This window comes from Rhinolophus sinicus, chromosome 13, assembly GCF_057876585.1.
Source record: "Rhinolophus sinicus isolate RSI-liver-muscle chromosome 13, RSI-T2T, whole genome shotgun sequence".
NCBI lineage: Eukaryota > Metazoa > Chordata > Mammalia > Chiroptera > Rhinolophidae > Rhinolophus > Rhinolophus sinicus.
Genome location: NC_142513.1, coordinates 49,521,036 through 49,536,903, shown reverse-complemented (window position 1 = coordinate 49,536,903; position 15,868 = coordinate 49,521,036). Strand labels below are relative to the sequence as shown.

Genomic DNA, 15,868 nt, shown 5'->3' with positions numbered 1-15,868 from the left:
CTGCTGCTGAACAAGGCCCCGCACCTTCCCCGCTCATCCTACTGAAGCCCAAGTCAATCTTAGGCACAGAGGCCTTGCTTTTCCCTCAGGGGCAGCTTTTAACGACTTGACATCACTGCTTCAGCAGATTCTGTTGAAAGACGTACAGAATTGTTTTCACCTTCTTTGAGCACAAATAATATATTTAAATAAAGTTAGGACATTTTTGGTTTTAAATTGGCTCCTGTCACACAACAGTAAGACACTGTACATCTTTAGGTTCAATACTGGGAAGTCCAAGCTGTGTGACATCCAGGTGGCACAGGGTCACGGTCTGGACTCCGTCACCGTGTCACCCTGTTGCTGGCAGAGGTTCAGAGCTTTGCCGTGGCCAGGACTTAAAGCCGTTGGAATTATTTTTCATATTATGCATGATAAATTGTGGAACAATAATCATGATACAACTGTCCAGCAAAAATAACACGAAAAACCGTATTTTACTGCATTTGATTATCATACAAAAATATGCACATTTTCAATTTTAAAACAGTATTAATAGTACCTAATTGTTTTTAAACTCGTAAATTAAAATAATTACTAAAGAAGTTGAAAAAAATGTGTGAGGGAAGAAAATTATAGAGAAATAAATGCTCATGTCCCCCTTACCCCAAGGTAACAAATTTAGAAGAATTTGTAGTAAAAAAGCAGCTTAATGAAAAAGGGAGAATTACTACACTTTCAATGGCAGGGCATGCTGTGGTGTTTTAGGGGGATTGAGACTGGTTTCTAATCAAAGACTATAAAATGTTTAATGGCAACGGTGCTATTTATATAAACTGAAAAAAGCCCTTATTTTCTAGGCAAGTTGGCAAAAAACATTGGGTTTACCCCCAAGAGGAATTTTCTAAGACACCGTATAGGAACTTCTGTCCCTTTAAATCCAGAGACATTATCAAACAATTTTAAAAAGACAAATAATTCAAATAGAACATACAAAGGTAAAACACACTTTTGAAAAAACTTGTTTCAGTAAAGGAGATAAGCTAACTAGACATTTCACTATAAACGTGTTTTAAAGCTTACGATGGCAGTTTAAGAAACTAAATCGCCAAATTTGAAAACATCTTTTAAACAGGGAATGAGGGTGTGTGTGGGGGTGGGATTGTGCCAAACGTCCCTGCCACCATAAGCGACAGTTCTGACCCCACACACAGCGTAGTGAGGCTCACGTCACACAACCTGAAAACAAGGGAGCCTCACACCTGCATCACCTGCCTGCTCGCAGCCTCCTCTTCCCACGGCTGCGGAAGTCGGGCGGGGCTGTTCTCACCCTGTACTCCTAAGGCAGTATTTGGAGAGCGGCGTGTTCTAATTCTCTGTTCTCTATTCCTAAGCATTAAGACCTTTGAGGGAGGAGGGGCTTTTGTGCAGGTGACCTGACTCAGCTCAGCAGTCATTTCCCGGGAACGTGCCAACAGTAGTTCATACCCTGCAGATACTGAGGGGAAGCCCTCTGGTTTGGAGGGTGGGCGCAGTGCAGCCAACAGTCGCCCAGCCACTCCCGACACCACAGACAGTGGCCGCCCCCCAGCCTGCTGTGTCCTCGGAGACTTTCAGAGGGGTGGAAACGTGGCTTTGGGGACCCCTGGCTATCAGTGTGAGGCTTAGTGTGGAAAGCCTGTTTGTAATATGCACTGGGATTTGTACTCCCTAATTTTAAAAACAAATTACATTTTACTGTTATTCATACCTTACTATTAACGTCAAAGGCACTTCTACGTTTAGTTCTATCACCTACAGCAAACGCTTGTCAAGTTAACAGTGCATATCGTTTTAAAGTTAGTCCTAAGAAGTAAAAAGCAAACTCAGTTTTAAACACAGTGATCTACGGTCCCAAACAGAGTGACTTAGAATAAATTACGGCGTTGGGTGAACACGGAACCCTCAGGGGAGTTCAATTAGAAATCATAACAGACTGACCAGAAAGTACACAAATACCTACCAACGCCTGTTGGGAGGTTCAGCGATGCTTCTTTAAAAAGATACAAAACACCAACTTCTAAACTTTCCTGACACCTGCCTCTCTGGCTTGCTAATCAGGTGCCAGGGAACATGGATGAAGACAAAATTAAGGTTGCGGACAAAACCTGACTAGTTTGATCACAGTAATAAAAGTGGGAGGACACCTCCTTGCAAATGACCTAAAAATGAGCCAGACCTAAAATGACAGAAAGAGGACATAAAAAAGTTTATGCCTATCTGCTAAAAATGTTGTGGAACGAGCATAATTCAGCATGTTTTTAAACATTAGTGCAAATTTCAACGGTTACTCTTACATATAAAATTATCAGGGCTTCCAACGCCTAGGTTAGCAATTGAGTTCGGAGGAAAACGGTCCGTAGCTCCCCCCGCACTGCTGAGAAAAGGCTCCGTTTCAGTCTTCATTGGCCAGTGTCTCCGTCGATAACCATATTTTGGCCCCACTTAGGAATTTGCTCAACGGGGTTCCTAAAATGCTTCGTCGGCACAGGTTGCCCACCGGAGAGAAGGGGAAGGAGGAGGAGAGGAACTCGGGCGTGGCCGGCGTGTCGTGGGGGCCGCACGCCCGGAAGTACATCCTGCTGCGGTCCTGCTCGGCGGAGGGCACGGGGCCGGCGCCCGGCTGCCGCAGCGTCCTGCTCAGCGCGTCCACCTCGTCGGCCAGCAGGGACAGCCTGTGGAAGGCGGTGATGGCGCCCCCGCGCGCGATCTGCGCCTCGGGGACCCAGCGGAAGTAGCACAGCTTCCACAGCTTGATGTGCGCGCCCGACAGCTGCGGCAGCAGGACGCCGTGCGGGTCGGCCGGCCGCGCCCGCCACTCGCGGAAGTAGCGCTCCACACCCGCGTCCTGGCCGCCCGCGGGCTGCGGCGCGGCCGGCTTCCCTCGCAGGACTAAGGAACTTCTCCGCGGCAGGAAGGCTTGGTCACGGAGGAGCCCGTTCTCGGGGGAGGCTGGCAGCCCTCGCAGCGTGGAGCTGTAGGTTTTCTGCACGGGAAGAGAGGAGCGTTATTGCCCCGGGGCTGCCCTCATTTTCAGAGGCAGCGAAGGTGCAAGGGCAAAAATAAACTGGGCTACGAAAAACGGGTGGAACGTCGGCCTGAAAGAACGTTTCAGTCCCTTCCCTGGTGAGACTTATTCCTCCACGGGGTTGAGCTGCTGAGGTCCTGACTGCCTGGAGATCCCACGAGCCTGCGTGGGGTGGGGAGCGGATACACCCTACTCATGAATGTGCTTCAGGGCAAATTTCTAAGGTTTCTAGGTTAGGAACAAAACCTAGACTGGCTGATTCTAGAAAGAGCAGGTGGACTGAATGGGTTTCAGGAGTGGGGCCTTCCACGCTCAGAGCTGCCCAGGGCTCGGTGGGCCTCACACACCAAGAAGAAAAGTCCAGGTACAGCCATTTCAGTTAAAGAGGGGACGACCCCTGAAAAACCTGCCCTGGCCGAGTCGTGTTCTGAAAAGATGTTTCTGGTTACGTGTGAGCAGGGGTTTCTTTGTCAGTGTATTTTGTTCATTTACCTTTGTCCGTTTGAAAGGTTTCACAGAGCCGTTCTGTACGCAAGGCGTGCTCTTCCCGACGTACGAGGGATTATGGAAGAGGGTGCGGTCCTTGGCTGTAAACTGAAGAGACCAGTCCCAAACCGAGGGGAACCTTAAACCCTTTTCATCACCCAACTGGATATTTTTGCTGATAGCAAATTCCTGCAAAACAAAAGATTTGAACACTTGTGAAAAATGCCAAACTAAAGATGCTCTCACATGACTTCCTCTGTTTGCCGAGCTGTTCATCATTACCCAGGTTACACTGTCAGGAGTGGAGCCACTCCGGACCCACCGCAACTGCACGTTTGACTCCCAGACAAGAGACATTCGTGGCATCAGGCCGGAGGGCCACTTCATCCCCTGTGTGAGCGACCACAGCGGTTCGCTTCCTAAGACATCAAGGACGCTGGACACTCTGGGCAACAAGTGTGTTATCACGAGAAGTCAAATGTCCCACACGGGAGACCACACAGGTCAAGGTTATTTTTCACTCATTAAGCTCACAATCACATATTTACACCACTGTCTGTTAGGTACAAAGCCTGGTCTGTGGACAGAATCACTGCCATGTATCTTACACTTTTTCCCTGAGTGGAGAGCCACATGTCCCCTGGGCAGTGACCAGGAGAAGGACAATGGAGCCCACTCCCTGTGCTCGTAGGGTTTGGCCAAGACCACGACAGCCACACAGCACAGCTGGGCCCCGTGCTCAGAGGAGCCCACGTGTGGCCCCTCTCTGGGCTCATGCAGCCTGGTGACCTGGTGACCCGGTCTTCCCACCACAGCCCCCCCAGGGAGCACAACACAATGGACCAATAGCAGGCCTCCTGCACGTGGAAAAGAAAAAGAGCAACCATCTCCCACTGCGCAGCCTCGTGAGGACTGGAGAAAGGAAGGAAATTCGTCTTGGCGAGTGACAAAGGCAGGCTATCCATTCGTCTCTGAAGGAAACGTCCCCAACACCCAACTCTCTGATTCTTATTTTCTGCTCTGTACCTTTCAGGAGTCTCCAAATGTTCTAGAGAAAGCAATTCCTTGGAAATGAGAGAAAAGGCAAAGACTAAATGTTACTTGGAAAACAAGTGCTACCGCTAGGGGCCATTGCTACGCCACAGCCAGGCGTGACCTGCCACAGTGCTGGCTGGGGACCAGTAGGAAATGGGTAAGGTACCGAACAGCACAGGGCACGTTACTATTTCAAATCAGGAAAACAACTCATGAAAGCACCAAATGTACCCAGAATTATTTTTCAGTTATTTGAAATTTCATCATCTATATGCATGGATAAAAGCAATCCATTTGCTTTAGAACAGTATTGTTAAGAGCTGAAATCCACTAAAACATAAACCCTGACCCATTTCAACGGCCCCTAGGAAAGTATATAAAAAATGGCCATGCTTTTTTTTTTTTTTTTATGTGAAATTTGAAAATCTCTCTCTGAGGAAAAGGATCAGATTTTCCACAAACAGCACCTGACCACTCGCATCTATGGCAGCCTGAGAACGGAAAGAAGGAAACTGCTCTGGCCTATGGCCGTGGGGAAGCTCTGAGGACAGCAGTGCTGAGAACAGGACCTGCACGGCAGTGGCAGCTCCCTCCGGAAGAGCTCCGAGGTGGCTCCCTTAAATCATGAATACAAGGCGCCGAGGGAGGGACTGAATCATGCGACAATGTGCCAGGAACAGCTTCAGAAAAGAAGTCCAGCACCAGGGCACAGCGCAGAAAGCAGACAGGCTTCCAAAGGCACTTGTAAGCCTTCACTCCTGTGTGATCTGTTTGTAACCGTATCTTGGCGGACCCAGAATCCCACCAAGAAGCAGGAGTGAGGTTGCTGGATGGCCCCCTGGTCCTCCACGCGGGCCCCACGAGGCGCGGAGATCCCCAGGAATGTGTTCTCGTCTTACACCTCAGTCTCACAGGCGACCTGACTTCCCAGCCTATGGAAACTGGAAGGTTCACACTGTGTCCGTGTGCACGCGTGCCTGGTGTGCGGGGCAGTGAAGGGAGAGGGGAAGCGAAGACGGCACATGCAGCCCCTAAGGACCAGCTCGCAACAAAGGCAGGGGCACAGAAACGCTACCCAGGGAACGGAGACGTCTGTTGAAGGAACAGTCTTCCCCCAGGAGCCCCGAGCCTGTGGCTGCTGTCGGTGTGACCCCGGGAGACGTGAGGCTCTTAGGGGGGCACAGAATATATTACAGTTCAGAACCATTTCCTTCCCCAATGCTCTGATCTAACATCCTGGGACGGAGCTCAGTGTCGCCGACGGAGCTCCTGCCACGGCTCACCTGTTTTGCGGGGCACCTCCCTCCAGCCTCTATAGTAAGCCCCCAGGCCCCTTCCTGCCCAGGACGTCCCCCATGAATGAAGTTCTCCCTGTGGCAATAGCCTGAATAAAACCTCCGTCAGTGCCGGGCATTTTATCCTTTCCATCCACAACCCTGAATAACACATTTCTTCAGGGGAATCTCACAATGCTTCCGAGTTTACAAACTGTTCCCGCCGTTGGCTCCGTTTTACAGACGAGGAGCCTGGCTCAGTGTCGCCCCAGGCCACACTGCCTGGACCAGGCCTTCCCGCTGAGGCTGAGGCGCCACCTTCTTAGAAAGGCTTTCCAGAGGCCCCAGGAGCTGCCTGTTTCTCTCGACCATCACTACAGCATTTACCAGCCATTCCTGCTGTTGGTTCAAATGTAGGAGACAACTTGTGGTTCTGGAAAGTTCCACCAGTGGCAACCAAAAGCTAGTTTCAAGTTTGGCTCGAGACCTTCCTCTAGGTCAACGAGCTGTGAGTGGAAACTGATAATCTGACCCAAAGTGACTGCAGGCTGGCACGTGGGTCTCGGGTTGGTGGCAAGCCAGCGCCGCAGGGAACCGCAGTCCAGCAGATGCCTGCATGTCCCCTGAGGCGCCTTCTCCACATAGCTCTTAAAGAAAAGGAATCTTGTTCCAGACAAGTCCTATCTTACGGACCTAGGAAGGAAATGTCCTCAAACGGGACGTCTCTGCGTGCCCACCGGACAGCCAAATATGAAAATATACATACAAGAGCACATGTAAGGGAGTTAATTTAAATCTTTAAACTGACTTATTATAAACAACAGACATCAGAGGAAAATACATAAAATACTCATTAAAATGAAACAAGTTCCTGGATTTTATATCTTTAAATAATTCATTCAGAAAATTCATTCATTAGTTTAAAACGGTAACTGAAATAGTTTTAAATCAGGTATTTTAAATACGCACTTCAAGGCAACTCCAATAAAGTTGTAAAAAAAAAAAAAAAAAAAGGCCCCGGCCCCGTGCCATGTGCCACTTACTGTGCTCTGCTTCACGCGCTGGTGCGGGGAGTTGAACAGGAAGGTGCCAAACAGTGAGATGTGTGTGCTGTCGCACAGCACAGCCAGGTAGGTCTCGGAGAACTCGAAGGCAGATGGGTGCTGCTCCAGCAGCTGCCACGTGGCGTCCAGGAACAGCAAGAACAAGGGGGCCTGGCAAGGACAAAGCGGAACTGGAGTTACCTGACGTCCTTCAGCTGTTCTCATCTACTTCCCAATTTATCACTGCTATTAAGGATGAGATTAGTAACGAAACATGGACGCCTAAAGCACCTGGCTCCTAAGTGGAGCTACGGGCCATGTGAGGAGATTAAACAGAGTTTATATCAAAGATGTTCCCCGTGATAAATGTCACAACCCTGATTTGCCTACGAAACACGCAAAGTTGCAGAAGTAACCAGTACAGGCTGTCACTGTACAAACGGGGATCAGTAAAACATGTGTTTAAGCCCATCCCCGAGACAGTTCTTTAGAACAACAACAAAAAAAAACAAAACCAAAACACAACTTCTGTAATTAGCTTTCAGTTGACCTTGCAGGCTCAGCTTCCAGAAACTTCCCAGTTTCAGAAAAGAGCGGTCATCAGCCTCTGGCTGATTCACATGCTATACCCCAAGCACAGCAGCCGATGACAGCTGCCGTGTCTTCCCCAGCAGACCCCACAGAGCCTGCGCATTCTCAAAGCGAAGTACTCACTGCTGAGGTTTCTTCAGATCACATACTTCGTTATCAAACATGATGTAGCACAGGCCACACTGTGCTCTGAAACAACCTGACTATAAGACACCGCAGGGCCTCTCACAGCTTAACTGGGGACCCAAGGCAGCCACTGAGGGTTCACAGCTGTCACCGAGCTGTCCCTCCCAAACGTTCCATCCTCATCACATGCGCCCCATTTGAAGAAAACGTGGTATTCCAAAACGGATTTTCAAAAATATCTAATGTGCTGGCTATCTGCTTTGCCGAAGCGTTAATGCATTATTTCTTCAAGTAGTTTTCAACTTGAAGATTCAATAGACAATTCTTCAGAATTCTGCCTATATGGTTTCGATACTCTTCGTAAGTGCATCAATTTGGACTCTAATCCATTAGATCAGGGGTGTCCAAACTGCGGCCCACGGGCCAACTGCGGCCCATGATCCATTGTTAACTGGCCCACAGCAAATTCCAAAAATATATTTAGTTTACTTAAATAAACCAGGTGAGGCAATACGTACTTCACCTCGAGTGAGTGGCCCGGCTGTTTGTGTATTTTACCGCATATGGCCCTTGGTGAAAACCATTGAAAAAAGTTTGGACACCCCTGCATTAGACTAAGGAAGCCACGATGTACTAAGTGCAGTTTTAAAAAAGCCTCCTCGTCTTTTTCCAGACGGAACATCTCTTCACACGATGACGTCAGGTTTATCTTGTCACATTCACAGACTGGAAATAAGCATGGAGATTCTGTTACCTCTTTCTCTGATCTCTTCAAGTGGTTGCATCTGTCTAGAAACTGATACCCGGCCATGACCCACTCCTTCTGGATCAGACTCTGAAATCCAGTAATTGTCCTAAAATAGGGATCCAGCATGACTTGCACGAGAGAAGCTATGATACAGCTCAGGTCTCTTCCCTCTTCCTCTGTCAATGAAACAGAAAGAAAACGATTACCACATAGAAAAATTCTGAGAAAGAAAGGGAAAGAGAGGTAAAGTAGAAAATTCAGTCTTCTGTACCTTCAAAATAACCCACGTTAGAAAATCTCATTAGATCAATAAAGTTAGTGTTCAATGGGAGATGGCCTTTTCTATGGGTGTTTTCCAAAAAGAAGTGCATCCCTCATAGTTCTTGCATTTCAATGGTTTGTGGGAGACACCTTTCGACAGTCCATTCTATCTCTGTTTTGTCAAGGACACTAACTATAATGTAATCTTTCTACTGGCCACTCTACACGTGACTCGAGAGGAATAGGACTGTCCCCCACCATCTGAAAAGGAGGCAAATGCTTCCCTCCCATCTTTCAGAGCTGGTGTCCTTTTCTATGAGGCCAGTAATACCCTGCTCTCAAAGCCAGCCAAAGAAATCAGAAGAAAACTATTGACCAATATCCCTTATGATTAGTTGTAAAAGTCATCAACAAAATACGAGCAAACCAAATTACCTCAGGGATGAACAAATTTATCCCAGGAATACAAGGTTGGCTTAACATCTCACAGTCAACCAAAGTAACATACCATATTAATAAAGTAAAGTACAAAAACAACATGGTCATGTGTGATAAAAATCCAACATTCATTCTGGATAAAAACTCTCAGCAAACTGGGAATAGAAAGGGAACTTCAACCTGATCAAGGAATCTACAAAAACCTACAACTAGCATCATTCTTATTAGCGAAAGGTTGGCTGCTTTCCCCCCGAGATCAGGAACAAGACAAGGAGGTTTGCTCTTGCCACTCACATTCCACACTGTACTGGAAACTAGGCCAGAAAAAGAAATCAAAGGCATCCAGGTCCGAAAGGCAGTAACTGTTTCTGTGGACATGGTCCTGTATGTAGGAAACCCTACAGAACCCACAAAATAACTACTTTAACAGTCAGTTCAGTCACAGAAATTCTACACAAAACCATCTGAGTACACAAGAAACCAGAAAATGAAATTAAGAAAATAACTGTATTCACAACAGCCTCAAAAACAAAACACTTAAGAAGAAACCTGACAAAACAAGTGTAAGACTTGGCCTCTAAGAACTATAAAACACTGCTGACAAAATGAAGGGAAATCCCAATAAATGGAGAGTCATTCATTTCATGGATTGGCAGATCCGATATTAAGGTGGCATTCTCCCCAACTTTATGTATGGGTTCAACATATTCCTATCAAAATCCCAGTAAATTGTGGTATTTACAAACAATGGAACGCTCTTCAGAAATAAAAAGGAACAAACTGCTAACGCATGCATCATGAATAAACCTCAAAAACATGAATATTAAATGAAAGAAGCCGCAGGCAACAGACCACATATTGTATAATTCCATTTTATGAAACATCCAGAAAATTCCTAAAACTGGACTCTGTATACTTACAAAAAATTACTGATTTGTACATTCAGCATGGGTGAATTTTATAATATGGAAGTTAAACCTCAATACACTGCTGAGCACAGTCTGTAACAGTGTATCAGGCAGTGCTAGTGAAGTACTGGCTCAGTCTCTCTTCTGAGGCCTTTCACGTCAGGACCAAAGCATGAGGAGATGTGCAGAGCAGAACCACGCAGGAGTGACAGCGCCCCTGGTCGGGAGAGGAGAGAACACCGCACTGCCAGCCCTGCCTGCATTTGTGAATTAAATACCCTGTGTCATTTCACGGTGACTTCACAGTGCGCTGCTATTCTTTTCTACCCCATAAGGGTTTTCAATGCCTTTACTTTATTAAAGCCAGTTGAACTTGAGGCGGTAAAAATACTCCTGTAAGCCTCCGGAGGACTATACACTTGTATACTATACAACATAAATTTATTGCAAAATTAGGTAGTTCATGGTTTATTAAACCTGATGTGCAACCTTAGCCAATGTATTGGCCGTAAAGTTATTTAACATACAATTACCCTTTGCTTACATGAAAGATTTTATATTGTAGTTTGTTCCTACCAGACAAAATTCACATTATTGGCTATTTAACTTAGTCAATTTCTCGATACCAAACTATTTCTTTAGAGTCACAATCTAGCATGAGCCAGAGGCCTTTAAACTAAAATCTGCATGAATTAGAAAGCTAGCAAGATCTGACACAAAGGACGCTCTGCCAAGATGAATACGCCGTAGGGATCCAGTAAAGGCCGTGGCCCACCCTCCCACGATACAGGAAGGAAGTACAACGCGGGCAGAACACTGGGCCCTTTCTGTTCTACGTGCAGTCTTTGCGCTTCTGCCACTGTTTTCCTTCAATGGTGTGCAAAACCTGGAGTGTACGCAGCGGCAGCGCAGTAAATGAGAGCCGGCTGAGAGTAATGACCTTTACTTGAGCGTGGCCAGTCCGTGAGCACTGGCTGCACGCTGGCTGCACGTTGCCCAGTGTCTGCAGCCATGAATTACCTTGGAGGACCACAGAGACACGCTTGCTTTCCAGCATATACACTAGTTCTGCTGAATGCTTCAGGAACGCCCTGGAAAGAGAAAGGGAAAAACAGTGTTAAAAATCAAATATCCACTACAAAGATTTAAAAAAAAAACACACAAAAAACCTGAAATCAAGCAAATCTAATTTTTCACTATACATGTTAATATATCTCAATAACCTTTATGAATTTCTTCAGTATTTATGATTCTTCAACAGAGAACATTTTGATTTTTATATCAGGGCAATTCATTAACCTTTTATGAAAAGGAGCTCGTTTATATTACATTCTTGAAATGATGAAACTATACAGATGGAGAAGATATTAGTGGTTCCCAGGAGCCAGGGGTGGGATGGGATGGGATAGGGTGGGGTGGGGTGGGGTGGGGTGGGATGGGGTGCGGTGGGATGGGGTGGGGTGCAGTGGGATGGGGTGGGGTGGGGTGGGGTGGGATGGGGTGGGGTGCGGTGAGGTGGGGTGGGGTGCGGTGGTATGGGGTGGGGTGCGGTGGGGTGTGGTGGGGTGCGGTGGGGTGTGGTGGGATGGGGTGGGGTGCGGTGGGATGGGGTGGGGTGGGGTGCGGTGGAGTGTGGTGGGATGCGGTGGGATGGGGTGGGGTGCGGTGGGGTGTGGTGGGGTGCGGTGGTATGGGGTGGGGTGCGGTGGGGTGTGGTGGGGTGCGGTGGGGTGTGGTGGGATGGGGTGGGGTGCGGTGGGGTGCGGTGAAGTGTGGTGGGATGGGGTGGGGAGCGGTGGGGTGCGGTGGTATGGGGTGGGGTGTGGTGGGATGGGGTGGGGTGCGGTGGGGTGTGGTGGGATGGGGTGGGGTGCGGTGGGGTGTGGTGGGATGGGGTGGGGTGGGGTGGGGAGCGGTGGGGTGCGGTGGGATGGGGTGGGGTGCGGTGGGATGGGGTGGGGTGCGGTGGGGTGGGGAGCGGTGGGGTGCGGTGGGATGGGGTGGGGTGCGGTGGGATGGAGTGGGGTGCGGTGGGGTGCGGTAGGATGGGGTGGGGTGCAGTGGGGTGGGGAGCGGTGGGGTGTGGTGGGATGGGGTGGGGTGCGGTAGGGTGGGGAGCGGTGGGGTGCGGTGGGGTGGGGAGCGGTGGGGTGTGGTGGGATGGGGTGGGGTGCGGTGGGGTGGGGAGCGGTGAGGTGTGGTGGGATGGGGTGGGGTGCAGTGGGATGGGGTGGGGTGCAGTGGGATGTGGTGGGGAGCGGTGGGGTGCGGTGGGATGGGGTTGGGTGCGGTGGGATGGGGTGGGGTGCGGTGCGGTGGGATGGGGTGGGGTGCGGTGGGGTGGGGAGCGGTGGGATGGGGTGGGGTGCGGTGGGATGGGGTGGGGTGCGGTGGGATGGGGTGGGGTGTGGTGGGGTGGGGAGCGGTGGGGTGCGGTGGGATGGGGTGGGGTGGGGAGCGGTGGGGTGCGCTGGGATGGGGTGGGGTGCGGTGGGGTGGGGTGGGGTGGGATGGGGTGGGGTGGGGTGCGGTGGGGTGGGGAGCGGTGGGGTGCGGTGGGATGGGGTGGGGTGCGGTGGGGTGGGGAGCGGTGGGGTGTGGTGGGATGGGGTGGGGTGCGGCGGGGTGGGGAGCGGTGGGGTGCGGTGGGGTGGGGTGCAGTGGGATGGGGTGGGGTACACTGGGGTGGGGAGCGGTGGGGTGTGGTGGGATGCGGTGGGGTGCGGTGGGGTGGGGAGCGGTGGGGTGCGGTGGGGTGGGGTGCAGTGGGATGGGGTGGGGTGCAGTGGGGTGGGGAGCGGTGGGGTGCGGTGGGATGGGGTGGGGTGCGGTGGGGTGGGGTGCAGTGGGATGGGGTGGGGTGCAGTGGGGTGGGGAGCGGTGGGGTGCGGTGGGATGGGGTGTGGTGCGGTGGGGTGGGGAGCGGTGGGGTGCGGTAGGGTGTGGTGCGATGGGGTGGGGTGCAGTGGGGTGGGGAGTGGTGAGGTGCGGTGGGATGGGGTGGGGTGCGGTGGGATGGGGTGGGGTGCGGTGGGGTGGGGTGCAGTGGGATGGGGTGGGGTGCAGTGGGGTGGGGAGCGGTGGGGTGCGGTGGGATGGGGTGGGGTGCGGTGGGGTGGGGTGCAGTGGGATGGGGTGGGGTGCAGTGGGGTGGGGAGCGGTGGGGTGCGGTGGGATGGGGTGTGGTGCGGTGGGGTGGGGAGCGGTGGGGTGCGGTAGGGTGTGGTGCGATGGGGTGGGGTGCAGTGGGGTGGGGAGTGGTGGGGTGCGGTGGGATGGGGTGGGGTGCGGTGGGATGGGGTGGGGTGCGGTGGGGTGGGGTGCGGTGGGATGGGGTGGGGTGCGGTGGGGTTGGGTGGGGTGCGGTGGGGTGGGGAGCGGTGGGGTGCGGTGGGGTGGGGAGCGGTGGGGTGCGGTGGGATGGGGTGCGGTGGGGTGGGGAGCGGTGGGGTGCGGTGGGGTGGGGAGCGGTGGGGTGCGGTGGGATGGGGTGGGGAGCGGTGGGGTGCGGTGGGGTGCAGTGGGATGGGGTGCGGTGGGGTGGGGAGCAGTGGGGTGCGGTGGGATGGGGTGGGGTGCGGTGGGATGGGGTGGGGTGCGGTGGGATGGGATGGGGTGCGGTGGGATGGGATGGGGTGCGGTGGGATGGGGTGGGGTGCGGTGGGGTGCGATGGGGTGCGGTGGGGTGGGGAGCGGTGGGGTGTGGTCTGATGGGGTGGGGTGCGGTGGGGTGGGGAGCGGTGGGATGGGGTGGGGTGCGGTGGGGTGGGGAGCAGTGGGGTGCGGTGGGATGGGGTGGGGTGCGGTGGGATGGGGTGGGGTGCGGTGGGATGGGATGGGGTGCGGTGGGATGGGGTGGGGTGCGGTGGGGTGGGGAGCGGTGGGGGCGGTGGGGTGGGGAGTGGTGGGGTGCGGTGGGATGGGGTGGGGAGCGATGGGGTGTGGTGGGGTGGGGAGCGGTGGGGTGCGGTGGGATGGGGTGGGGTGCGGTGCGGTGGGATGGGGTGGGGTGCGGTGGGGTGGGGAGCGGTGGGATGGGGTGGGGTGCGGTGGGATGGGGTGGGGTGCGGTGGGATGGGGTGGGGTGTGGTGGGGTGGGGAGCGGTGGGGTGTGGTGGGATGGGGTGGGGTGCGGTAGGGTGGGGAGCGGTGGGGTGCGGTGGGGTGGGGAGCGGTGGGGTGCGGTGGGGTGCGGTGGGATGGGGTGGGGTGCGGTGGGGTGGGGAGCGGTGGGGTGCGGTGGGATGCGGTGGGGTGCGGTGGGATGGGGTGGGGTGCGGTGGGGTGGGGAGCGGTGGGGTGCGGTGGGATTGGGTGGGGTGCGGTGGGGTGCGGTGGGATGGGGTGGTGTGCGGTGGGGTGGGGAGTGGTGCAGTGAGGTGCAGTGGGGTGGAATGGGGTAGGGTGGGGTGCTGTGGGTGGGGTGTGTTGGGGTGAGGTGGGGTGCATTGGTGTGAGGTGGGGTGCGGTGGAGTGGGTGGGGTAGGGTGGGGTGCAGTGGAGTGGGGTGCGGTGTGGGGAGAGGTTGCAACTCTAAAAGCACCAGGAGCCTTGCGGTGATGGGGCAGCTCTGCATCCTGCTGGTGGTGGCTACAGGAGTCTGTTCACATGCCAAAACCACACACAACTACACACACACTAGAGAATTCTGAATGAGGACGGCAGATTGCAGCACCGTCAGTGTCCTGGTCTGGACACCAGAACATTCTGGTTCTGTGAGATGTTGCCATGGGGAAGCTGGATGAAGAGTCCTGGCTCTACACTATTTCTGTAACGCCTGTGACTCTATAACTATTTCCAAACATACAAGTTCAAGAAGAAAAAAGGAAGTGGTTGTACAAACCTTACATATTCTAACCACCGAGTACCTTCCAGTGAAGATAACCATTTCTCTTCAGTTTCTTCAAAAGGCTCTGTAATACATATGTAATTATACAGACGTATAATTATATATAAACATACACATATATAAATACACACATTTTTAGGCTCTTTAAGCTTCATTTCACATGCTCGATATCAGTTAAGTGACACATCAGTTTTTAATATTTAAAAGTTGGCTTTAAGGAAGTGTCATGCACTTTCACTTAAAAATATAAACATTTAAGAAGACATGCTACAATTACATAAAAAACAACAGAAAAGTAGCCCCCTGGGCCTCCATCTTCTCTGTGGCTCTTCCAGGGACAGTGGGGGAGAGCCCGCCCCCCTCCATGCGGGAGAGCTGGCGGTCCCAGCCTTCCTGCTCATCCCGGGCCTTGATTCTGGGGCTCACATCTGCGTGAACAGCTGCCCCAGGCGCCTCACTCCCTGCATGTGTGGCCTCCTCACTGCAAACCTTGTGCTCCCTCTCCTCCCCTCCTCCCCCCAGTGCCACCTCCCTGCACACAATGTACACAGCAGGAATCAGGACGACCTTCCTGTCAAGGCTGGCACTGCCCTACTCACCCTGCTCCGTCCTGGCCTGGCCTGTGGCCTCTCACCTCACAAGCCTCAGGTTTCAGTCACGTCCGACTTACTGAGTGGCTGACGCTCATCCATGTACTGGGCTTTCTTAACACGCCCTCCCGTCCCCAGCTCTCCTTGCAGGTGAGTGCCCACTCTCACTCCAGACCGCCTAATGGCTGCCTCTCCTGACTGCCAGGTGACTTAGGGGTTCTCTCTGAGCACACTTACACCATAGATGCTTTCCTGTCAGCTGTCCCTCCAGGACACATCGAGAGCACCTGGTGTTTGCTCCAACAGATGTATTAGAAGTCTGAGCCTGCACAATTACAACATGGCTCTGGCAAGTTCTGTGTCTCAAAATACAACTGTGTGCATTAAAATCTTAGTGAGTCTGTAAGGTAGCAAGTTGTTCTAGGAAAGTCTGCTACACCTTTCAAGACTTGAAGGTGATTTATTTGGTTCAT

General features: G+C 52.3%; 1 protein-coding gene across 1 annotated transcript in view; it reads right to left on the bottom strand.

The window, feature by feature from the left end:
* Positions 1-457: 457 nt before the first annotated feature.
* MTMR10 (myotubularin related protein 10) overlaps positions 458-15,868 on the bottom strand; it is a 46,085-nt gene continuing 30,674 nt past the window's right edge. The window contains exons 11-16 of the mRNA XM_019753216.3: positions 14,800-14,869; positions 10,977-11,047; positions 8,356-8,525; positions 6,885-7,055; positions 3,539-3,721; positions 458-3,004 (exon numbers count right to left, since the gene is read on the bottom strand). Coding sequence (XP_019608775.3) covers positions 2,414-3,004; positions 3,539-3,721; positions 6,885-7,055; positions 8,356-8,525; positions 10,977-11,047; positions 14,800-14,869 — 1,256 coding nt within the window. The 3' untranslated portion in view covers positions 458-2,413. The remainder of the gene's footprint in view (positions 3,005-3,538; positions 3,722-6,884; positions 7,056-8,355; positions 8,526-10,976; positions 11,048-14,799; positions 14,870-15,868) is intronic.